This window comes from Lissotriton helveticus, chromosome 5_1 (genome assembly GCF_964261635.1).
Source record: "Lissotriton helveticus chromosome 5_1, aLisHel1.1, whole genome shotgun sequence".
NCBI lineage: Eukaryota > Metazoa > Chordata > Amphibia > Caudata > Salamandridae > Lissotriton > Lissotriton helveticus.
In genome coordinates this window covers 1,092,835,977-1,092,861,863 of record NC_136065.1, presented here as the reverse complement: position 1 = coordinate 1,092,861,863, position 25,887 = coordinate 1,092,835,977, and the positions used below count along the sequence as shown (strand labels likewise).

General features: G+C 50.1%; 1 protein-coding gene across 3 annotated transcripts in view; it reads right to left on the bottom strand.

The window, feature by feature from the left end:
- Positions 1 to 25,887, bottom strand: part of PDCD11 (programmed cell death 11) — a 627,216-nt gene that overhangs the window by 100,815 nt on the left and 500,514 nt on the right. For all 3 annotated transcript variants that reach the window (XM_078643694.1, XM_078643695.1, XM_078643696.1), the window contains exon 25: positions 10,689 to 10,866. In XM_078643694.1, coding sequence (XP_078499820.1) covers positions 10,689 to 10,866 — 178 coding nt within the window. The remainder of the gene's footprint in view (positions 1 to 10,688; positions 10,867 to 25,887) is intronic.

Genomic DNA, 25,887 nt, shown 5'->3' with positions numbered 1-25,887 from the left:
GATACATCTATTTGCCGTTGCAGACATAGCACTGCTCCCTCTCGGTGTAGCTGCCGTAAACGACAGGCGAGCGGTTCGACCGCGATGGCAAACAGTAGGGGAGAGAGCGGGCATCCCTGCCGGGTGCCTCTAGTAAGTGCAATAGGTAGTGACAGGCGGCCATTGATTAGCACTCTCGCAGTGGGGTCCGTATACAAAAGTCGAACCCAAGAGATAAATAATTTGGGGAAACCCATGCTGGCTAGAACCGAAAACAGGTAAGGCCATTCGATCGAGTCGAATGCCTTAGTGGCATCTAGGAACACGGCTGCGACAGGGATGTCGGGGTGAACCGTGCGAAGCAAGGCAAAGAGGGTGCGAAGATTATGGGACGTAGACCTTCCCGCCACAAAGCCAGACTGATCAGGTAGGACCAGCCTGGTCATGAGCAGCGACAGTCGGGTGGCTAAGACCTTGGCTAGAATCTTGACATCGCAGTTTAGGAGGGATAGTGGTCGGTATGAATCACAGGTGGTGGGGTTTTTATCCGGTTTCAGAAGGGAGGTGATTACCACCTCACGCATAGAGCGGGGAGGTATCCCATCAGCTAGGGATTCCGTGAAGACCTCGCGGAGCACCGGCGCCATTATGTCGACGTAGGTTTTATAAAATTCGGCCGGTAAGCCATCGAGCCCCGGCGCCTTGCCATTCCGAAGGGACATGATGGCCTCACGGACCTCGTCTAGCTCGATAGGAGCCGCAAGAAACTCCCTGTTCCCATCGCTGAGCCAGCATAATGCCACCTCGTTAAGGTATTCAGCGTATGAGGTGTGTTCCACTGCCGTAGAAGTATATAGTGAAGAGTAGTGTGTTGTGAAGGTGGACAGTATTTCTGCCGGGTCCCTGACTATAGTGCCGGTGTCATCAGTAAGCTCAAGTATAGTGTTGTGCACCCGAGATGGTCGTGTGATTGCAGCGAGCACTTTTCCAGGCCTATCACCCTCACAATATTTCCGAGCCACCCAGTGTTTGCCCCGATATTTCGCCTCCCTGGCTGCCTCCTCTTCAAACTTTGATAGTGTCTCCCTAAAGGTGGCGTGTAAGTGCGGGTCAGAATTTGTGATCATGCGGTGTTCCAGAGCTCGCAGGTTGCGCTCCAGTGCAGCTATGGACTGTAGGATATCACGCAGGACCCCGTGACTCTTGGAGATGCAGAAGCCCCTAATGGTGACCTTAAAAGCCTCCCAGATGTGTTCAACTGAGTCTACCGAGCCTTTATTCCTTGGGAAAAAATCTGCTATCTCCTCACCCAACTCAGTGCAGAAGACATTGTCCAAAAGCACATCAGGACGCAGTCGCCACTGAGGACGTGGATCGTCCCACCCAGGAATGCTGAATTGCATAGACACAGGGCTGTGATCGGAAAAGGTTCTAGGCAGGTGTTCTACTCTTATCAACTCTGCAGTAACCTCTCTGTCAACTAGAAAATAGTCGAGACGCGCCCATGTCCCGGTGTGTGAGGTAAAGTGTGTCCCTTCCCGCCCCTGGGTATGCAGGTGTCTCCAGGCATCCAAGAGTCCACCCTCCTCCATGATTCCCTCCAATGTCTCCCTAGACTTGGGCTTGTAGGAGCTGACACCATCCGCCCTATCCATGGGGGGCACTAGTGCGAGGTTGAAATCTCCACCCCATACAACATGTCTTGCCCCAACAGCTACAATCTTCCCCCACAACGTAGAAAAAAAGGCAGGAGTATCAACGTTCGGTGCGTACATAGATACAAATACATAGACATCACGGCCAACTCTTCCCCACAGTTAAGCATAACGCCCTTCTCTGTCCACCGCCTCTCCGAGACGATGAAAAGGCACTCCGCGGGCAATGAGCACCGCAACCCCCCTTGCATATGTCGAGTATGAGAAAAAAACACGGGCACTAGCCCATTTTGTCGCAAAAGTGGCATCGCCCTGAGCAGGCAGATGCGTCTCCTGCAACATAACTTGCACATGATGTCTGTTCAGATAGGCAATTATATTTCTGCATTTCTTAGCATTATTTAGACCCCTGACATTCCACGATACGCATGTCAATCTCGCACTTGCATTCGATACCGCCATAGATACAGCAAGTCTATATGTGAAAACGCCCGAAGGGCCCTAGTGACATAGCCACAGCCATCCCGCCCAAACCCAAAGAAACACCATATCAGCAGATAAAGATACAGTCTGAGCAACAAAAGCCTCGTAAAATCCAACCTCCCCCCACCCACCCCAGCATCCCAAACATGCCAGTAGCCATGAATCCCACCCTCGTAGTCCCGCCCCAACCTCCCTTCCAGCCGCAACAGCAGCAACAAAAAACACAACCATGTAATGGGGAGCACCCAGTAGGGGTAAAGCATAGAGTGCGTACTGCCACCACCTGGTCCTTAGCTCCAGTACTGTACTACCCTCGGTGGAGACTAAGGCCAAGGGAGTGGTCCTTGGCGTACATTACCACTGGGGTGCAGTGTCCATGCATGTCCATCATTCTCTCATCACTCCAGCTACCAAAGTTCCATATGCTGTTGGAGAGACAGCAGGCGTAGCCGGCGTTGTGCACACATCCTGCAAGTACAGTTAGTCATCTTGTTGTTCAGGGGGTACATCAGCATTCTCCAGGTCCTCTGCAGGCACATTCCCGCCCCTGCGCGCTGCACGCACAGATTTCAAAAAATCTTCTGCTTTCTGCGGGTTAGTAAAGAAACGTTGCTTACCCTGATGGGTAACTCGCAGTTTCGCCGGATATAGGAGGGCATAGTCAATTTGGGCCTCCCGCAGCTTTTTCTTTACGGGCAGAAACTTGCGCCTTTCGTCCTGGACCATAGGTGTAAAATCAGGATATATTGAAAAAGTGACCCCATTATACTGCAGCGATTTCTGAGTGCGGGCCGCCCGGAGGGCCGTGTCGCGATCCCGATAGTTCAATAGCCGTGCTATTATAGGCCTAGGAGGTAAGCCAGGCTGGGGGATTGGCGCCAGTGATCGGTGGGCCCTCTCCACTATGAACTGAGGAGAAAAAACGTCCTCTCCGATGGAACCCCTAAGCAACTTTTCCACGTACAGCTCCATTCTGCCTGTGGCTGTGGATTCCGGCACATTCGTTATGCGTATGTTGTTGCGGCGACTGCGCGCCTCCAAATCTTCGTTCTTCGCCGCTATGACGCGTAGCAAATTGTCCATCCTGGCCAATTGCGACGTATGGGTCGCGGTGGTGTCCGAGTTGTCGGATATCCGCTGCTCCGCAGTCGTAATGCGTTCCTCATGGCGGTCAACCTTGTGCACAAGGGCATCCAACCGAGCCGTTACCCCATCCACTTTTTCCACGACAGTAGCAAAGCCCTGTCGCATCTCTTGGATCAGACTCGTGAGATCCGCCGCAGGGGCCGGGGGTGGGGGGTGGGGGGGGGTTGTGGAGAAGATGTGCTAGGCCCCGGGTTCATCGGCGTCGATTTAGCGCTTCTGCGAGCATTGTCGAAGCTCAGTTTAGGCTGGCGGTGTTCAGGGCGCCCCATGGTAGCTCCCAGCGACAGTCCACAAACCCGGATGGGCAGTAGCAGGGCAATTCAATGGTCTTGAGAAGGAGTGGTCAGTCGGAAGGGGGCAGGATGGCCCCACCGCAGTGTACTTTAGTAGGGTAGAACAGGAGAGACGTCGGTGAGCTCCGCCGGTCTGCGCCCCCCCAGGCTCCAGAGAAGCGACAGTGGACGTATGAGCAAAGATGCGCAGAGCACTTAGAGGACACTAGTGGCGTAGGGTTGATCGAGGCAAAGCCCAGGCTTCAGGGCCCGTGGCAGTTCCAGTTCAATAGGATCCAGGCCAGCAGGACAGACAGCATCGGCTAGCAGCGAGGAAGAGAGCCCCCCGGGGATCGCCACACAGGGGGGCAATCCAGGGCCCTCACGCAGGAGGGAGACACAGCAAGCCCCCGACCCGACAGTATCTCCTGGTGTGGCCACGGTGTAGGGGCCCGCCGGCAGGGAGCACGGTGCAGGGGTAAGTCCCAGCGCGGTGGGGTCAGGCCTCAGACCCTGCAGGTCCGTCAAGATTCGTTGTGCCGGCCAGATATGGTAGCGAGGCGGGAATCAGTCCGGGCAGGCCGCAGCCCCGTCCAGCATGGGAGGAGCAGCCCCCCCCTAGCACCAACAACAAGGGTCTACCAGCGAAGGGGAGGGGGGGGGGGGGGGACGCAGCTCTGGGCAGGGCGGCCAGACGTCTCCTACCTTCGCGGCGATCGCCGCACGTCCTCCCAGTAGGGTCGCAGGTTGTGGCGGCGAGGTGCGGCCTGTAATCTCGTGGCGATCCCCAGGGTCGCGTGGATACAGCAGCCGTTCCGGCGCCTGCCCGAGCTCCAGTGGCAGGGTCGGTCAAACTGCTACCGTCTGTATCTCCGGTTCCGGAGCACGTAGAGCCGCCAAACTTGGAGCGAGCGTGGGGAACGATGCAGGACTCAGGATCCGACCTTTTTGGGGTGATTTAGCACCCCGTGGCGCAGGATCGGTGAAGGATTATGTGCCAAGGAACGGGAGCTGCGCGTCTAGGCAGCCATTCCGTAAGCGCGCCCTCTAGCGCCCCCACAATAATATACTAAAACTTGATACACATAGCTTCTCATGGCATGGCAATGAGGTTGTCATTATACAGGTCATGGTACATTGAACTATGCTTCCTTTTAGAACCAGATACATTATATAAAGGCAAAACATTGTACATTACAACACAATATACATGTTCATATCAGTTAATTTTAGTATCTCCTCAAAGAAAATGTCTTCAACCGTTCTCTTTGACTCATTCCAAGCCTTCCCGACTCATATGAGTTCCCAAACATTCTTCTCAAACTCCCCCTCTAGCTAGCATAGGCTGCGCATGCGCAGTGTCGCTGGCGTGATCTTATGTCTTCTAGTAGGGAGGTAAACGAGCAAGCTCTTCTCCATTGGCTGGCTTCCTAAACGGCGGCCAGCCATTGGAGAAGAGCGGTGTCCGTCACTTTAAGCCCCGTCCGTTTCGGATTGTGTGGGGCGTGTTTTTTGCGGTCCTTTCTATCCGTGACATCATCGGACCAAAACACGCCCCCCAGTCTGAAAAGGACGGGGCCTAAATGCAAATGGAGGCCGGAACCCCGGAGGCTTCCTTTAGCGGATTCCTTTAGCCGAAAGACACGTTGGGAAATACTGGTGTGCAGCCGGACTCTTTTCCGCGGCACTACTGCTGTTGGACTGGCCGGCGTCAGCGTTCATTCATTGGCTCCGACTTCTCCTTCCAAGATGGCGGCGGCGGGGGAGCGAGGGGACGCAGCTCGTGGGGAGGAAGCAGCTCTCCTGCACTCAGACTGATCCCGGAGGCAGGTCTGCTCGGCTCAGCCAGGGGGAGACAGACGAGGCGCGGTGACAGGCAGCGGTGTGAGTGAGAGGCCGCTCTCTTGCAGCCAGTGTGAGCGGGAGCCTCAGAGTGCAGGGGACGCGCCGCAGCTCTCGGACCAGCAGACCCCTTTGCCCGGGCGTATACACCCCCCTCAGGCACTGGAGTGTGGCCAGCAGGGTCCGCAGGAAACTTTCCCACCGCGGGGGACTGAGGCAGTGTGACACCGGCGCCAGGAGCTCTCTGAGGGAGCCGGAAACCCGAGAAATCACTGGGAGAGGAGTCCGAGAGCGGCGAGGAGCGGCGGCTGGACAGACCCCCACCCACAGGCCCTCGCCCACCCGCCGGCAGCATGCCCACCCTGTGGATGGTGGTGGCGCTCGGCTTGGCAGCCTGCGTCTCGGGACAGACGGTGAGTGCGCCGGCTCCGATTTATTTTGTGGTGGCGGTTGCCTTCCTTCGTGGCTGGTCTTACAGGTCTGGGGAGTCAGTGGTCTTGATGGAAACTGGGAAACTGGGCGAGAGAAATGATGCACTGTTTATTTCTTGCTGATCATGCCTCCCGACGCGCATCTGAAGCTCGCTCCTCATTTCTGTCACCTGACAGAAAGTTTCTTAAACATTTTTACAATGTGCAAAAGACACCCCCCCCATCTGCCCACTCAGGCATCCACCTATTTCAGACAGCGAAGGTTCTCAGCATCCGCGAGTGTTACCCAAAGCCCAGGCAACAAGTTAAAGTGGCAACGTGATCTTAAGGGGGCATCATTACTTTCAGGTATAACAGCCACGTCTGCATCCCAGCAACCTGGCATGCGGGAGTGGTACTCGGTGCCCAGGGAGCGTACGCCGGTGCAACCCAGGCTCAGCAAGTGTACCCCGAGTACGGAGCAGGGCCGGAGACCAGTGAGCATCCGCGAGCAGTGTACGGGCCCGTCGTGCATCCAGTGAACCGTACTCAAGGTCCAGTCATCTACAAGCGATGCCAGGGGCCCTGCGACGACCCAGGGACCCGGACACAGGACCAGTGAGCATCCATGCTGTGGTACTGCAGAGCGGGGGTAAGAGGAAGCCGCGGTGCGACTGAAGCCCGTCTCCACGGGGTGCGCGCACCTGAGAGAGAAGAGAGCCAGAGACGTGTGCGGCAGGATGGGGCCAGGAGGAAGGCTGTATGTGTGTGTGTGTGTGGCTGTGTGTGTGTGTGTGTGTGTGTGGCTCTGTGTGCGGCTCTCTGTATGTGTGTGTGGCTCTGTGTGTGTGTGTGTGTGTGTGTGTGTGTGGCTCTGTGTGTGTGTGTGTGGCTCTGTGTGTGTGTGTGTCTCTGTGTGTGCGTGGCTCTGTGTGTGTGTGGCTCTGTGTGTGTGTGGCTCTGTGTGTGTGTGGCTGTGTGTGTGTGTGGCTGTGTGTGGCTCTCTGTGTGTGTGTGGCTCTGTGTGTGTGTGGGGGGGGCTCTGTGTGTGTGTGTGTTTGTGGCTGTGTGTGCACGTGTGGCTCTGTGTGTGTGTTGGGCTCTGTGTGTGTGTTGGGCTCTTTGTGTGTGTGTCTGTTGGGCTGTGTGTGTGTTGGGCTGTGTGTGTGTTGGGCTCTGTGTGTGTTGGGCTCTCTGTGTGTGTGTTGGGCTCTGTGTGTGTGTGTGTGTTGGGCTCTGTAGGTGTGGCTCTGTGTGTGTGTGGCTGTGTGTGTGTGGCTCTGTGTGTGTGTGGCTCTGTGTGTGTGTGTGTGTAGCTCTGTGTGTGTGTGTGTGTGTAGCTCTGTGTGTGTGGCTCTGTTTGTGTGTGTGTGTGTGTGTGTGTGTGTGTGTGGCTCTGTGTGTGTGTGTGGCTGCAAATGCAATAGGTCTTGCATTTGCGAGAGATTAAGCTATTGGCATTGTAAATGACAATGCCATTTATTTATATGTTTTAAAAACAAAAATAATGTCATGAGCAATGCCAATAGCTCTAACTTTTGCAAAGGCGAGACCGTTGCATTGTAAATGCTTGTTAATCAATTCATCCAACAGCACACACAATCACTACTTAAAAAAATAACTAATACATTCTCCTTTGTCAAATCTATTCCCAATCTTTGGATCCCTACTTAAAAGTCTACTACACAAACATGAAATCAAGAGCGCAAACATAACTAATGCACAAAGAATAAAAGACAATTTTTGTTATTGATCTTCTAACTATTAAACTCTAATCTTGGGTTCTGGAGTAGCATTTAACTCAATGCAAAGTGCTTGAATGTCTCATCAGGGGTAGTTAGCGCAATATAAATACAATTTACAATTGCATACAAGTTATTATACCCAGGGCAGGGATCTTGATATTTTAGCAGGTACTCAACCATTGTTGTCTCCTAAAAGGAAGGCAATACTAACATCATGCATCCTTGTACACAAAGCATGTACAGGCTCACCTGCTAGGTTTGGATGGGGGATGGGTTATGCTGGAAAAGAAAAGGGGGATGGAAGCGGAGCAATGCAGGGTGGTGTGTCAGATACAAAGTAAAAAGACAAAAACATGAACACATGGTAAGAGCCCATTGCCAAGATCCCAGCCAAAGACTGTTTGCCATTTACTACACTTTCAGTCTGTGTACACACTATGATGAGGGCCAGCAACCTGTCCCACAAGCCGAGAACATACTCTAGTAAAAATGTGTTCAGAATTAAGAACACTTAACTTGTACACAATAGTTTGATGATTTCGCCAAATAAGCTCAGATGGCGAGGGAAATATTTATTTCACCAGTTTTAGAATTATATTGGTTTATCACCTCAAAGAGCATTCAATAACCAACTGAAGATGAAGACTGTTTACTAACCTCAAGTATTGCTAAATATCTCCAACCTGAGCCTGTAGATTACTGATTTTCATTTGCATCCAGATGTATTTGATGTATGATTTTAAAGAAAATGCAAATGCATTTATTTTTTAAACCAGATTTAACCATGATTAACCCATGAAAATGGGTTAATTCTCCAATTGAAACAAATAGAATGTACATTAAATAAGAGCCATTAGGGGTAATAATGGGAGAAGGAAAATTTTACTTAAGCATCTGCTCATAGCATATGGTGCTGTGGATTCACATGCTCTGCATTCTTCCGTTATCTAGTGCTGTGCTCAGATCAGATGGTGGCAGAAAAACAAAGTAACATGGAGACGATGTCCAGGCGCACTGCCAACTAAGGGAACAAGCATTTGCAATGCAAAAGGTCTCGCAGTTGAAAGTGTTTAAGCTATTGCCATTGTTAATGACTTATTTATATTACAAAAAAACAATACATAAATAAAAGGCATTGTCATTTACAATGCTAATAGCTCAAACTCTCGCAAATGTGAAACCTAGTGCATTGCAAATGCTTGTTACTAATTAGGATTATTAGTCATAGTCTAACAAGCATATCACAGTATTGTGTGTTTTGTTTTTAAGAGGGGCTCCCCAAACGTGCTGTGGGGAACTTAGGGCTGCGTTTAAGCATGAGGAGATGTGGGGTGGTCTTGCTTAGATATGTTCATGTTGGGGCGGTTGGGTGACGTCCCTGCTTGGTGGGAACAGTGTGGGCGTTTCGGCTGGTGTAAGTGGGAAGTGGGAAGTGTTGGACGGCATGCATGGCTGTACTGGGTGCTCCGCGCGCCAGCTGTTTCTGTACTTGCATTCTTCGCACAATGCCTCTGTTGTGAAACCTTCTCCGCCCCTGGTAAATGTGAGGTCTGTTCCACCGGTGGTGTCTTTATTTAACCAGCCCGTGGTGCGTGTAGCAACTCATCGCCACCTGTGCCGATGGAGAAGAGGTGTGTTTACTTCTTTTCTGCAGGGGGGCGGCTCTGAGGTGAGGAAGGGGAGCTTACTGCGCAGTGTGCAGCATGGGTAGGCATGGGTAGGCATGAGTAGCACGCACCTGCACTCCCCGGGGCCGTGGGATCTCCCGCGGGCGGGGAGGGCTTCCTTTCGTGCCCGCACCATTCTTGGTATGCTCGGGGCTGCGGGGGCGAGAGACACGGATGTGCACAGAAGTTGCAAGCAAGACACGGAAATGGGTGGCAGAAAAGTCTCACCCACAAGTTGGAACTCGTTCCTGCAGCTACGGAAATAAACATGAGAGTTTTTTTAAATTTTATTATAAATGTTTGGGAAACAGCCGTGCCAATGTGCAACGTCTCTTAGGGCTTCTCTGATGGAAACTGCAGATCACAACGGCTTGGTGGGAAGACAGCCTCGCAGAGAAGGGGGCTCGAGCATGAGGCAAGGACACAATGCACGCATGACCAGCAACAGACAACGGGTTGGCGGACCTAAGGGAGACAGGGCGGTCACCAACCCCACTTCCAAAGAAGCCTGACCGAAAACCAACGACAATAGATCTCGCAAGCGAGCAGCGCATGCGCTGCATCGCAGGCGAGACCTAAAAATCACTATACCATATGACTCGAATGACTTCTTAAAAGAAACACCACGTGCAAACTTCCGAGCCCAACAGTAGATGTCAGGAGTATGCAGAGCATGTGTATTTACAGCAACATATGCTACAAACATGTATTTACTGACTGAAAGGCTTTCTTTCATGCACACCAGACCTACTTACATATAAAAAGCACTTCCCATTTTAAAGGAACACTGGATGAATGTCTAAAGTACTACCTTTTTAATTATGTATAGAGACAGAGGAAATTCAAGTGGGACACTGGTGGGAAATGTTGATTAACACCTTTCTAGGCACAATGGAAGGATATTTCCTCCCAAGAAGGCATGCACACTACCTGCAGTAGGCTTTAGTTTCCTGCTTTGAATAGCTTGATAAGAACAAACAATTTTGTGGTAAGATCGCACAAAAATTAATTCAGTTGTCCAGAGTGGATTGCTAGTCAGACCCCTCCTCCTGTCCTGCCTTAGACAAGTGCTGACATTAGCACAGACTTTACGGTAGCTGGGAACTGCACTGAAGCACTGAGAGACACAGGTTTGCATGCCTCTGGGGAGCATGTCTAGGGTTCTGGATGAGAAAGTCTTTGGCTTTATTGAAGTAAGCAATTCAAGTGCTCGATTGTGTGATATGTCAGCGCGTTATACTTTTCTCAACTTGATCATTTATGATAGCTGTATGGAGAAGGTCCTGGTGTATTAACAGTGTGAAGACAAACACCAACCTGGCAGAAACTTTTTCCTTATGTATAGTCTGAAAATGGCAAACAAAGGGAAAGCAAACAACCAGAAAGGCCTAAACAAACACTTATTATTTTGACAAACATAGCATCGAAGTAGAAACCCTTGTTTTATACATTTGTGGGTGAAAATAAAAAAAGAATGATAATTTCTTACTTTACAGCTTTTTTAGCGCTGAAACTATCCAGTGGTTTCACAGAGTAGGAGTCACTCAGGTCAAAAAGGCTGGCATTACCAGTCTTTCCAAATGGAAGAGCGATTTTCAAGCCAATATGAGGAATCATTTTCTTCACACATCCCAAGACAACAGAACCTTTAGCCAGGGAATGGACTCCTGCAGAAAGAAGTACTGGGTGTTACAAAAGAAAATGAACATATGCAAAAACCAACATCAAGAGGCGATGTGGTCTAATAGCTAAGCAGTGGATTTGGAACCTGGGTCCTAATCCAAACTCCAACACTTGACTGTAATTCATATGTTTTTGGGCAAATTATTTAATCTGTATTTGCTTATGGAACCAGTTACAAAGCCTTTGATCACGCTCTTTCTAGTGGCTATTCTTACTGAAGAGTCCACACCATGAAAATAACTGAGGTGCCAGAGTGGATCGAGAAATTCTCCCAGTAACCACTCTTGAGCATGGACTGGTGAAACAGTGTGGTTCCGCAGTGATCTTAGACTGCCTCTATAGTGATGGAGCTGGGCCACCCCTGCCACTTATGTCTGTTCTTAATCTTCCTATTTCTGGGTCCTTAGATGTGGAACATTGTAAATAAATTGTAGGTGTCAGTTTACGCTAAATCTAATTTGGGACCTTACTAACATGTGCAGATATCCACTCCTCAGAAAGGGAAGAAAGAAGGGCTGTGAGGAGTCTGCAGTTAGATGGAGTAGTTTCTGTCCTGTAACTCCAGTTCTGTAGTAGGGGTATCTCTGTTATAGTCATAATCTAGTGAATAGTCCCGCCCATGTGCGTGGACCCCGGAGCAATCAAAAATAATCTCTTACAGTGTCAAAAAATGCAGAAAATGCATAGACACTTAAGAGAGAATTTAAAGACAGATAATGCAGCCAAAAAGGCTACACTGTCCAGTACTTCAACTAGAAATTCCACCATAAAATCCACAAAACAGCAAAGCCTGTACAGATTTCCCTTGCTTAACAGCAAAAACCCTCAGGAATGATAGAGAGAAGAACCTGGACAGACAAGCCCCATAGGCTGCCATTATGTGGCTTAATTAGGATACTGTGCCTTTAAGGAACCTTCCAGAACCTTCTCTCAGTATCCCAGAATGCATAGCAGGTCCAACTTAGCCTCAGTTCTTTTCGAAGGCGTAGAAAACGCCAGACCTGTAGCATTATGATCATGAACAACACTCCACCGGGGAGGCGGGAGGGCGCTTATGACTATAACAGAGATACCCCTACTACAGAACTGGAGTTACAGGACAGAAACTACTCCTTCTGTAGTAGGGGATCTCTGTGTATAGTCATAATCTAGTGAATAGAATGGCAAGCCCATCCCCACACCAAGCGGCGGTGGAGAATAAAATAACGCCACTACTGTGCGAACAGATTCCGCAGCGAAGCCTGCCCAACCTGAGCGTCTGCCCTGGCATCAGTGTCCAGGCAGTAATGCTTAGCAAAGGTATGGACCGACTTCCAAGTGGCCGCCTTGCAGATCTCTGCAATGGGAACATTACGGAGCATAGCTGTCGTAGCAGCCTTGCCCCTGGTGGAATGAGCCTTAGGTTTGCCCCCTAAGGTCTTATTAGCTTTGCAGTAACACAACTGAATGCAGGACACAATCCACCTAGAGATGGACTGTTTAGAGGTAGCAAGACCCGTCCTGACTGAGCCATAATTGATGAACAATTGGTCTGACCTACGAATATCTTTAGTCTTATCAAGATAAAACTTCAGCACCCTCCGCACATCCAGGGAATGTAAAGACCTTTCCGCCGGAGATGAAGGATTCTGAAAGAACGTAGGCAAAGTGATAGTCTGATTGATATGAAAATCAGAAACAACCTTGGGAAGAAACTTAGGGTGAGTACGCATAACAACTTTAGCATTATGAAATACAGTATAAGGTTCTTGGCAACACAATGCCTGAATCTCACTCACCCTGCGGGCCGATGTAATGGCCACGAGGAACGCCGCCTTCCAGGACAGGTGCTGCAACGAAGCCTTATGAATGGGTTCAAAAGGCTCCTTCATCAATCTGGACAGCACCACATTCAAGTCCCATGAAGGCGAAGGAAGCCTGACAGGAGGGAACACTTTCTTCAAGCCTTCCAAAAAATCTTTGATCACAGGGATCTGGAAAAAGGAAGTCTGTGAAGGTCCTTTCCTGTAGGCAGTCAAAGCAGCCAGATGAACCTTAATGGAATGGACATTAAGGCCCGACTGCGCCAGATGAAGCAGATATGGAAGGATGACATCTTCCTTGCATGACGTAGGGTCATAGTTCTTAGACTTGCACCAGATGCAAAAACCTCTTCCACTTGTAAGCATAGGAAGTCCTAGTGGAAGGTCGCTTAGCCTCCTTCAGTATGCCCATACAATCCTCTGGGAGATTCAGATGGCCATATTGCACTATTTCAGGAGCCATGCCGCCAAACTCAAAGACGAGAGGTTGGGGTGCACCATCCGCCCCCCGAACTTCGTGAGAAGGTCCGGCCTGCACGGCAGCTTCATGTGAGGAAGGAGAGATCGGTGAAGTAGGTCCGTGAACCACCACTGTCTGGGCCATTCCGGGGCAATCAGAATCATCCTCGCCCTGGATTGAGACAGCTTGATGAGAACCGCCGGAATCAGGGGAATTGGTGGAAAAGCGTACAGAAAGCTGTTCGACCAGTTGATCCATAACGCGTTCCCCAGCGTCCCTGGCTGGTAGTACCTGGAGGCGAAGCCTCGGCATTTGCTGTTTTCGGCGGTGGCAAACAGATCTACGTCTGGAGTTCCCAACCTTGCGAAGACTTCTCCTAGTACTTCGTCGTTTATGACCCATTCGTGGTTTTCCTGCACGATTCTGCTCAGTTCGTCTGCCTGAACATTCTGCACACCTGGCAGATGGGTGGCCGTTATCGACAGTCCTCGAGCCAGAAGCCAGTGCCAGATCGCCTGCGCCTCCTGCGACAGAGTGCGCGATCTCGAGCCCCCCTGCTTGTTGAGGTAATACATCGTTGTCGTGTTGTCCGTCTGAACAAGCAGAGAGTTGGTCTGAAAGGACGGATGAAAGGCCTTCAGTGCCAAGTGAACAGCTCTCAGTTCCAGGAAATTGATGTGGTACGTGGACTCCGTCGGGGACCACGTCCCTTGAATTTGCAGGTCTCCGGAATGCGCCCCCCAACCTTGGAGAGACGCATCCGTCACGATGGTCTGTGTGGGAATGTCCTTGTGGAAGGGAACGCCTCTGAGGAGATTCTCCTTCGAGCACCACCACTTCAGAGACTGAAGAGCATGTAGAGACAGTCGTATCCTGTCGTCCCAAGAACCTCTCCTCTGGTCCCACTGATCCTCCAAGCACTCCTGCAGAGGTCTCATCTGTAGCCGTGCGTGAGGAGTGAGAAAGATGCAAGAGGCCATCGATCCCAGTAGAGAAGACACCGTCCTCACAGTCGTAGACGGAGTTTTCATGAGAGCCTGAGCCTTCCGAACGAGTGATAAACGTCGCTCTTCCGAAGGAGACACGCTTGCTGACAGCGTATTGATGGAGGCCCCCAAGTACTGGATGCACTGTACCGGAATCGGGACCGACTTGGACATGTTGATGTGCAACCCCAGCTTGTTCAAGAGAACGCACGTCTTCTGGAAGTGTGCTTGAGCTTCCGAGAAGGAGGAGGCTTTGATCAACCAATCGTCCAGGTACGGGTAGACAAACACCTTGTTCTTCCTCAGGTGTGCCGCTACCACTGCCATACATTTTGAGAATGTCCTGGGTGCAGACTTCAGTCCGAAGGGTAGCACCGTGTATTGATAATGATTGGTGCCGACTTGAAAGCGCAGAAATTTCCTGTGTTTGCATGCAATGGGCACGTGGAAGTATGCGTCCTGTAGATCTATGGCACACATCCAGTCTCCTCGTTGCAGCTGAGGGTAGATCTGATGCAACGACAGCATGCAAAACTTTTCTCTGCGAATCCACTTGTTTGCCTGCCGCAAATCCAGAATGGGCCTGAACTCGTTTCTGTCCTTCTTGCGGACAAGAAAGAACCGAGAGTACAGACCTCTTCCTCTTTGAGACAGAGGTACGTCTTCGATCGCCCTTTTCCTTAGCAGAATGTCCGCCTCCGTCTGAAGCTCGCGCAGTTGATACTGCGAGCTGACGGGAGGAATCGATGGAGGAGGGCTGGTGAAACGTAGACTGTATCCATTGCAAACAATATTCAGCACCCACTTGTCCTGAGTAATTTTTCTCCACTCTGCCAGAAAAAATTGAACGCTTCCCCCCACCGGAGCGGGTAACGGACGAGGGGGAAGTAACAGCTCAGGGACGGGACCCGGCCGGGCCCTTGGTCGCGGTAGAGGACTGTTGACGACCTCTACCACCCTGTCGCTTCTGGAAGGGCCGCCTGTACTGCTGCTGCTGCTGCTGCTGTTGATGTTGTCCAGCAGACTGCCCCCTTCCACGACCCTGCGACCCAAACCGACGTTGGTACTGTCGGAAGGGTTTCTTTTCCTTGGGCTTCTCCAAGCCCACTGCCGTCAGGGTCTCCGCTTCGGCCTTCATCCTGGCCATCTCATCATCCGCGTGTTTCCCGAAGAGGGTATCTCCGGAAAACGGGAGATTCGCCACGCGTTGCTGTGCTTCCGGTTCCAATGACGTCAACCTGAGCCAAGCGTGGCGTCTCTGGTGAATCCCGTGGCAATATCCGTGCGCGGACAGCAATGATATGTCCGCTGCGGCGCCGATGGCCTGATTAGAGACCAGCATCCCCTCCTTGACGATCTCCACAAAGTCCTCCTTGCGGTCTCGAGGGACAAGGTCTGCGAACTGCTCCATCGAGTCCCACAGGGACCGGTCGTAACGTCCCAGCAAAGCCGAGTCACTGGCGGCCTTCATGGACGAGGCGGATGTCCCACACGCCTTGCGACCAGCAGAATCGATCCAACGGCTCTCCTTGTCCGGAGGCACCGTGGACGCAGGGGAGGTGGCATGAAGCTTCCGTGCAGCAGTCACGATGACCGAATCCGGTACCGGGTCCTTCCTCAAGAAGGCTGGGTCTGAGTCCGGAGCCCTGTACTTTTTTAGGATCCTGGAAGGTACAGACTTCACCGTTGCCGGCGTCAGGAATAGCTGTTCGGCGGGCTCAAGGAGCCCCGGCACCAGAGGTAACAGGGGGCGAGACAAGTGCCTTTTGTGTAATGTCTCAAATATCACCGAGGTAGAAGCCGTAGGTGCTTCAACCTCAATGCCCAACTTCGCCGCTCCACGCAGGAGAACCTCCTGAAATGTGCTTATATCGTCTATCGGAGACACCCTAGTCTCCGGCGAATCGGACAGCGTGGGCGAGTAGGAACGGGTCCCAGATGGAGAACGTGACCTGGACCGACGTCTCTTGTGATGACGCCTGGATCGTGAGGAAGATCCACGGCCACTCCTTGATCTGTCCCGTCTCCCCGAGCGAGACCTCGACCTCTTGGGCCTCGGACGCTCCTTCGGCCTCCCAGGGTCAGGAGTCCTAGGCTTCTTAGGAGTCTTCTTCGGAGGCGTCGGAAACTTAGGCATCGACACCGCCCTCGGTGGGACCGGGGGTGGAGGAGCAACCGGACGCGGGTTCTGCGGAGCCGGCTTCGGAGGTGGGGTAGGGGCCTTCGGAGGAGGACCCTTCGGCACAGCAGGCCGCGAAGGAGGTGTAGAAGGCTTCATCGGAGTATCCACCCCGGAATGCGCCGTTCCCGGCGAGCCACCATCTCTTCCGGAGCGTGGGGAGCCCCCCACAGTCCTGGGCCTGTCCTTAGGACCTCCAGACGTTGAAGACCGGTGTCCAGACGACGACCGATGTCCCCTCGACGTCGAACGGTCCTTCGGCGTCGACCGAATCACACTTCTCGACGTCGAACCGTGTCTCCGTCTCGACGTCGACCCCGACCAGATCGACGAGCCACGAAACCTCGACGACGGGCGATGGTGCCTCGACCCTTTGGACCTTCTCGACGTCGACCTCTCTGACCTTCTCGACGTCGATCTCCTTGACCGTCTCGACGTCGGTCTTTTGGAATGCTTCGACGTCGACCTCTTCGGCGCCGGAGACGCCTTCCGTCTCGACGGCGACCTCGACGACGAGGATCCCCTCGACAACGATGTCCTCGACGGCGAACGGCGGTGTCGCCTCGACGGCGAGCGCCGACGCCGGGCCCTCCGATGTCGACCACTCGACGCCGACAGCGACGACGAGGATATCGACACCGGCTTCGACGGCGGCCGGAACACGTTCCTCGACGTCGACGGGCGACGTTTTCTCGACCCAGAGCCCTGGGGAGACCTGGAACTGGCCGTTGACCGTCCCCTCGACGTCGTGGTCAGCGCAACTGACCCAGACGGAGACCTTGGGCGAGGGCTGGTCTTCCTGCCCCTGGGGAGCCCCCCAGAGGCCTCAGCATGGGTAGAAGGAGCCCCTCCTGACCCACCTCGTGCCTTCAACTTTCTCTCCTCAAGTCCCTGAAGCCTGATCTTCTTCCTCTCCTTCAGGGTCCTTCCAGAGAAGCTTCTGCAGATCACACACTCCTCAGGAATGTGGGAAGAGGGAAGGCAGAGAATACAGACCTCATGGGAGTCTGACCTGGCCTTCTTTCTTGAGCACTCAGGGCATTTGTCGAATAATGCAGGCATTATGGACAAAAAAGAGTGCAGAAACACAGAAAGAAAGTCACCAAAGTACTTTAAAAGTACCAAAAATCGAAATCAGTGTAAAACACTAACAAAAACCCTTGAAAAGGGAGAGCTCAATGCTCCAGGGTCCTGCTTGCAGGAGCCGGAAAAAAGAACTGAGGCTAAGTTGGACCTGCTATGCATTCTGGGATACTGAGAGAAGGTTCTGGAAGGTTCCTTAAAGGCACAGTATCCTAATTAAGCCACATAATGGCAGCCTATGGGGCTTGTCTGTCCAGGTTCTTCTCTCTATCATTCCTGAGGGTTTTTGCTGTTAAGCAAGGGAAATCTGTACAGGCTTTGCTGTTTTGTGGATTTTATGGTGGAATTTCTAGTTGAAGTACTGGACAGTGTAGCCTTTTTGGCTGCATTATCTGTCTTTAAATTCTCTCTTAAGTGTCTATGCATTTTCTGCATTTTTTGACACTGTAAGAGATTATTTTTGATTGCTCCGGGGTCCACGCACATGGGCGGGACTATTCACTAGATTATGACTATACACAGAGATCCCCTACTACAGAAAGTGTGTTACCAAAGGTAATTAATTAACTTGTAGTTCTGATGCATACGTCTATCCACAGATTCCGGCCCTTTAGAATGGATACCAAAGCAATACCTCCCAAAGGTGGAGGGTCGGAGGAGTGGACTCAAAGCAGGAGGTTTTGCAGGACAGAGATGGCAAAATGACCAACTCCGCAGATCTGGCTATCAAGGTAGTAGAGCTTGATGAACGTATACACAGACGCATAAGTCATAGCCTGGCAGACGTCCAGGACAGGCCCTTTCCTTGCTAATGCAGTTGTTGCAGGTTGGGCCCTGTTGAAGTGTGCACATGGTTTTTCAGAGGGCTCTTTTCTGGCCAATGCATAACAATCTTAATACAAAGGATTATCCACTGGGACAGAGTCCTCTTCTGTACCTTTCTTCCTTTCTTGGTCCCAGTGAAATCCACAAAGAGCTTAGTGTCAACTGGATGGCCTTTTGTACAATCAATTTAAAAGCTTGGGCTCTTTTAGGTTCAAGCCAGTGAAACCTCTCCTTCTCTTTCAAGAGGTGTGGAGAAGCAGATAAGGATGGTAGAGTATTCAACAGTCCTGTTATCAATGGAGGCCACCACTTCTGGCAGGAAGGCAGCCCAAACCCTTGGCAGACATTTGTAAGGAAAGAAAGTGGTGTTTAGGAGGGTACAACAAAAGTGGCCGTAAGTTCATTCACATGGACTATGTCCCATTGCAGATGGAATGCATCTCCCAATGACTGCCCTGGAGGGAACTCTAGCATACAAATGTTTTGACACCATGTTCTTAACTGTAGCACACAGATATAGCAAGGGTAAGTGTCATTGTTTTAAGATACCTAGGGCCACTTCTGGATGGAGACAATATTTGTGGTTCTTCACATGACTCCTTAAGCTCATTGGCTCTGGTGTTCAGGGACCTTGCCAGGTGGTTGGCAATCAGAAAGATGAGCTGGTGGTCTAGCCATCTCCAAGGCACATGCCTCCTGCCACAGGGTCTAGATTCTACTCCGTCTTGTTTGTTGCAGTACCAGTTTGAAGTCTTGTTGTCCATGTGGAGCTGCATCAGAATACCTCTCTCAATTGCCAGGAGGGCTTGAAGAGCCAACTGGACAGCACAAAGCTCGAAACTTCTGATATGAAGATGATGCTCCACTGGGGACCAGAAGCGACTGATCCTCACCTCTCAGAGAAGACACCTTCCCCCACCCTCACGTCAGTAGTGATGCGTCTATTACAACTATGAAGTCTGCATGGGAAAGAGTGAGTATACGTAGGCCAGTTCTCTCCTGAGCCATATCTTGAAAGATCTATATGGAGTCGGAGAGACAGCCCTGCTAGGCCAACTGAAATCTGAGGTTTCACAGTAGGGCATATATGTGCAATCTGGCCTATTGTACAAGGAGGAAGCACATGGCTATAAGCCCAAGAAACCTCAGACCATCCTCACCAAGGTTATGTCCTGAATGTCCCAAACTTGCCGCAGTGGTGAAAAGGCCTTTCCGTTACTGTGGTCCAAAATGACCCTATAGAGTGAATCCTTCATATAGGCCTCAGGTGGGACACTGTTTCACTGATGAAAACTCCCAGCGAGGTCCAGTATAGACCTGAGGCCTCTGTCCTCCTCCAGCACCAGAAAGTAGCGAGAGAAGCATCCAGCGGCAGCAGCCATAAACAATGGGTGGTATGGCGTGTAGGGTCGCGTGTGAGGCCTGAGGCTGGGGGGGTATTTGGGTTGCATCTCATAGTGTCGCATCACATCGTGCCACCTCTCCTCTTCTTGCTGGGTCCTAGCAGCCCCTGGGACAGACATTACGGAGGAGCTGCCACTACAAGCATCCTTTTTTTCCTCAGAGTTTGACAACTATTCAATGGCACCCTTCACCAGCAAGAGGTTGATTTCCACAATTAAGAGTAAGCCTTGGTCTTCTGTCTATTGCTGTGACATAGGAGGAATATGAGGCTAACAAGAAATGGAGAGTAGGCCTCTTTAAACAATCTGTAAACCCACTGGTCTGACTGGCTGCGGGTCCACAAGGGCAAATCAAAACAACTTAGAGGCCACTGTAGAAGTGAAGGAAGTAGATGAATGCTCGCCCTGCTGGTGTGAATGGGTTCAATCGCCACCACATCCTCTACCTCAAAAAAAGGCAGAGTTGGTTGCTGCACCAGGAGAGAAGGTTGACATTGCAGGTAAGCTAGGCCTCTGGACAAAACCCTACATTTCCTATATTGCTAGTGGATATGGCAGGCTAGTGACAAAACCCCCAAATGTGTGCTGTGGTGCATAGTCTTTAAATTGGTTAGTCACCAAGTCAGGTTTTTCTCAAAATATTTCTCCAAAGATACCTCAAAGAGCATGTTGATGTGAGATACCAGGATGTCCACAAATAACACAAATTCTACCATCAAATTGTTTTTCTTTGACGTAAACTGGGTCTGATAGACCAGCCTACACCCTTTGTGGTGTCCAGGCAAATGCGCAGTACATATTTTACTGCATCTTGGCCATACTGAATCATTTGTGCAAGAGATACTATGTAAATGTAAATGTACAGGAATTTATATAGCACAAATCACCAAGCGGTTTCTAAGCGCTTGCTTAGGGAACCCGTCCTGGTATTCCCCTGTGAGATAACCCCGGCAGGGTATCCGCAAGGTGAAAGCCAGGCATCCCGCCGCGAGGGGCCGTTGTGGAGATTAAGCAAGCTATTGCCCAGAGTCGCAGAGTGTGAACCCGTGAATCGAGTAGGCGCTGGAGCGAGAATTGTCGAGTCCATGGACATTTTAGGACTCAAGAACCCTGGTCCCGGGCTGACCTCTGCTTCCAGGTCTTCCTCCTCTAACCAGTGAGCCACACTTCTCCCTCCCTTCACTATATTATCAGTATGTGTAAAGCATTACTTATCACCCAAGGGGTATTCAGAGGATGGAGTAGGTGTGAAGAGATGCCCCGAGATCTTTCGGGATGACGGAAAAGATCTCAGGAACTATGTCCCAGAAAGAATGGATGTACCTGCCCAGAAGGGACACTATATTCAAAAAGCATAAGAAAGCCAGGGTAAGCTGACTAATACATATTTTTTGCCAAAGGCTATATATGATTTGATTCTTTGTCTGGTTGGTTAAAGGGGGAAGAGAGCGTGAAGTTACTTTACTCATTAATGCCTACACTACTAGGATTTCAGGCTTAGGGTGTTTTGTCGGGAATTTGACGCCAGGATACAAGTTGACTGACAGAAGAGTCGAGCATCATTTTTTACATGGAAAGTGACTAGCGTAGTCCTTGAAGCCAGAAAGCTGGAACTAGTGTCAGTACAAGCCCAGAAATGGCTTCTCAGAGGGCAGGTGCCGCTGAGGGAGGACCTCCTGGCGAAGTCCAACTGGACGCCCCTGCAGGCCAATGAGGCCCAAAGGCACAGCACATGGAGCCAGTAATGTCTATGCAGCACAGTCTCATTGAAGGCTGGGTCAACGATGGGCCAAAAAATTTAGTGTGCAAAAGGACCAACGGTGGAACCAGATCAGATCTGGGAGGGTCCGGGGCGATAGGCTCCTTGAGTGTCAACCTTGGGACTTCTTGTCTGCTTTTATATGGCAAGATGAGGTGGAGTACCACTTTGATTTCTTGCGCTTATGGCATATTTTTGATGTTGACTTACCTGAAAACTCTAAATAAGAGGAGACTTGGAGCAGATGCAGTCCTGTGAACTTCAGTGGCTCCGCAACTTGGAAGACAGTTTCAAAAGCAACCTTGTATTACGTTTGGTCACAAGAGCTGTGTGACCTCTGATGTTCAGCGATGTAGAGTTGCACCTCCCGCTCTTGGATTGCTGTCTGGTACATGAGCGAACATTCCTCTTATGAATTTGAGTCGGGACCAAAGTCCAGGCACCAAAGACCCAGATCATGTAGGTTGATAACTGCCATCTACTTCATACAGTCATGGCACAGGCTGAATTCTGATGTGTTCAGGGGCAATATGTTGTCTGGCATACTCCCTGAATGTATTTTGGAGTCGTCAGAGAACTGATAAAGTTCGGAGTCAAGCTGTGGATCCACACTGAAGAGCGCAGAAAGAAAGAAACGGACGTGCAGGCTAGCGACTATACACTGGCCCACTCCATCAGGGTGCTAAGAGATTGCCATAGAGCCACACTGAACCATCTACAGAGGAGTCATTGCTTGAAGAATTTTCCAAATGTAATCGGGCACCTGGGATATTCTCAAAGTGAGGAATCTGCAGTTAGCAGTATCCATCAGAAACTGTAAATATGTAACAAATGTAATACAACTGTATATATGTGAAAAGAAATATCATTGTGGTATACAAGTGTGAAAATTCCCAATTGATGTACGGTGTTATTAATTTCCAATTTATAAAGGTCATTATTTACATATATAATATAGTCGGTCGAGAACAGGTTCTGTAGTGTTGTAAGCTTAAATGATCATTGTTTGCCACCTCGGATAACAGTTTAAAAGAATAACTGACTGGTAACTAAACTTTTAGCATTCATGGTGGCTCTTTGTGCATTAAAATGTCTCCAGTGGCAAAACTGGTTTCTGAAAAGTTTCCATCCTGCATATGGGCCTATGTATCATCATAGGTGCAATAGCTGGAAACTGATAAACCACAGACATTTATTTTGAATTGTTTTTTCAAAAAATATATCAAGAGAATTTTGTTTACATTTTTTTTTTTAAGCTCAAGCGTTTACATGTTTCTCACAATACTGTTTTTTTTTAGTGGAGTGTCTATAGTGTTTTTCCAAAAGCAGTTAACAACCCATTTATCGAGATGAGGCAACAAATATGTGAAGGTTTGAGAAAAGTTAAGAAGCAGAAATTAGAAAATAGAAGAAGTGGGAAAAAAATAGGTAGACTGTAGAAAGAAAACCAATTCATGGATGATACATAAACGTGAAATAGACGCACAATATTTAAATTTACTTATCCATATTCATTTCTCATAATTAGCTAAAGATGCAACTCTCTCAAAATAACACTACTGGTCTTTCTCAATCACAAAATACATTCATAAATGTTTTCATAGCATTTTAGCTGGACTAAATTTATGGCAAAAAATCAACAAGGTGATGAAAGGAATACCTCATTTAGTCTCAGCAAACGGCAATCACTAGGTCCATTGTTATTGCACACTAAGCCACCACAGACTTATACCAGCCCCAAGGAAATCAGCTTTGTTCCTGCTCCAACAGCAGCTGCCCATCCTGAACTGCCAAGACACCTTCAGATGGGAAATGTTTGACTTGGCCCTTCCTGCATTGTCATACCCAGCCATTTTGCCTTAACTTCTCTATTTTTAGGGCTCGGCCTACGTCACCACGAAGTGGGGCGGAGCTCCGAGCTCCTATTGTGAAAGAAAAAAAAAAAGTTTCTTTAGGGCTCGGGAAAGACACATTCCTTAGTGCGCGAGTTTTTTTTAATCATCTGAATGGTGATTGGTCCTCGCGGTGATGTATTTTTAGTAGTCTTGATGCGATTGGGCAGATGTAATTGTCGGGCGCCATTTTGGGCATTTTCTGTGCGGTTACGTGCTCGGCAGTCCATTAATTTTAATTAGGAGCTGTCAGGGTGGCCATGTAATGCATTCCAGATGGTGTGCGCGCGTTCACCATAGAGCACTGCGTTTGTCGGGCGCGCGTCCTCCTCACGTGCACACAGGCATAGCGAATCAGTGGCATTTCAAATGGAATTTTGTTTTCCCGCTGGGTAATGTGGCATTGAATGCCTTTGAAGTTATGGCCGTCGGCCAACATCCCCCGCCGGCTTCTTTATCCCTCTCCAAAGCCACATTGCAATCCCTGGTCATCGCTTTCTAGGATCTCAGATTGCGACGATCTAGGACACAACAACGTACTCGTCCCTTAGTTACCAAAATTACAACACGTTATGTCTAAGTTACCGGCTCTTACAGCCAATCAGGTGAACGAACATATGATCTATTTATGGTGAGTAAAGGCATAGTGTTTGGGCCAGGCTTGTACGATTATACGCGATTAGTTAATTAACTGGAGGGCGGCGGAGTTTGAATCACGACCTGTGATTGGCTATAAGGTCTCCTACCAGTTTACTATTGGTCGTGGAAGTTCCCGAGAGTGCGCTGTGGCCTAGAATTGGCTAGATATCAGATTTTCCTTTGTTGACAGGTTGTGGGCCGCTGGAAACTGCGTCGTGTTTCTGGAGTGGATAAGACTCTTCTCATTGTCAGTCAGTCAGTCAGTTTTCATTGGCTGTGGCGTTATGTGGCTAGACAGGCTTTATGCCTAGCGCTTAGCTGCTGCACGCCCCGCCTCCCCAGGGTGGGCGGCCTCCTGCTCCGGAGTGCAGAGATACCGACTCTGAACTGAGTGACGGGTTGTCTGGGAGGAACCAGTGGCCCGTGGCCCTGCGAGTCTGTCCGCCCGAACGAGTGAGCGCTCAGGCCAGAGGCCTGCCCCACGACACACCGGTGAGTAGACTCTCTCAGCTGCTTATGTGACGCGATCGTCCTGTTTTGGAGAACGAACCCTCAAATGCCTGGTCTCTCTAGGCGCTATATAACTAGAGGCAGGGAGCTGGTCAAAAAGTAAAGGACCCCCGAGGCAAGGTTGGAGCAGTGCAGCGCATAGAAAGGCTCTGCAGTCTTTACAAGTGTATTATTGTTCCATGGGCGGCCTCCACACCTTGCAGACTTTATTATCCAACTCTCAAAAAGTACATAAAACTCTAATAAACTCAAATTAATATCCGCCTTCTCACGGGACCCATTGGTGTTATAATTCTGGAAAAGAAAAATATTATTAAGATGTTCAATTGGTTCCTTGTCTGAATTGGCACAGACGAGTTGAAAAACGACGTACTGGAATGCGGCCCAGTAAACAGCAGCTGAGAGTCGTTCGGGCATTCTTCCCATAGCTTTATTGTACTTTACCTGGTGGCGTTTTAGACCTTCCTTATGATAATAGTATAATGTTAGTTACATAAACATTCAGTGGTTTAGAGCCACCTAACCCGCTTTACTAAACAAATGTCTGTAATCCTGAACGAATGGTGCTAGTCAACGAGAAGTCTTATCAGCCTGCCATACCTTTTAAATCCTCTTGATTGCATAAACAGTGCAGGTCTTTTCAGTTCCTTGTCCTGATGGTGGGTTGCTCATGCACAATAACTCCATCTATTTAGCTCACTTGGCAAAGTTTATACGTCTCATTACATCTGCTTATCTGTTTGGCTACGCGCGGATTGTTATGTTGAGTTTTCTTCAACGTGTTGCAGTAAATAAACATACCACGGAGCCCTGTTTTCTGTCAAGGGAGTCCCACTGAACTGTAAAACCCCAGAGTGTGCGTTTCTGAAGCACGCCTGCTATGTTTCCAGGGAAAGGCAGGCTTTTATCATCTCTGACTGGCTCTCGCTGACATTCTGGTACCTGCAGTGAAAGCAGAGTGAGTGCAGAGTGACAGTGGATGCAGGCTGACAGTGCATGCAGGCTGACAGTGAGTGCAGAGTGCAGAGTGACAGTGAGTGCAGAGTGACAGTGAGTGCAGAGTGACAGTGAGTGCAGAGTGACAGTGAGTGCAGAGAGACAGTGAGTGCAGAGAGACAGTGAGTGCAGAGTGACCGTGAGTGCAGAGTGACCGTGAGTGCAGAGTGACCGTGAGTGCAGAGTGACCGTGAGTGCAGAGTGACCGTGAGTGCAGAGTGACCGTGAGTGCAGAGTGACCGTGAGTGCAGAGTGACCGTGAGTGCAGAGTGACCGTGAGTGCAGAGTGACCGTGAGTGCAGAGTGACCGTGAGTGCAGAGTGACCGTGAGTGCAGAGTGACCGTGAGTGCAGAGTGACCGTGAGTGCAGAGTGACCGTGAGTGCAGAGTGACCGTGAGTGCAGAGTGACAGTGAGTGCAGAGTGACTGCAGAGACAGTGTGTAAGGGTGCACATTGTGTGAGTGTGCAGA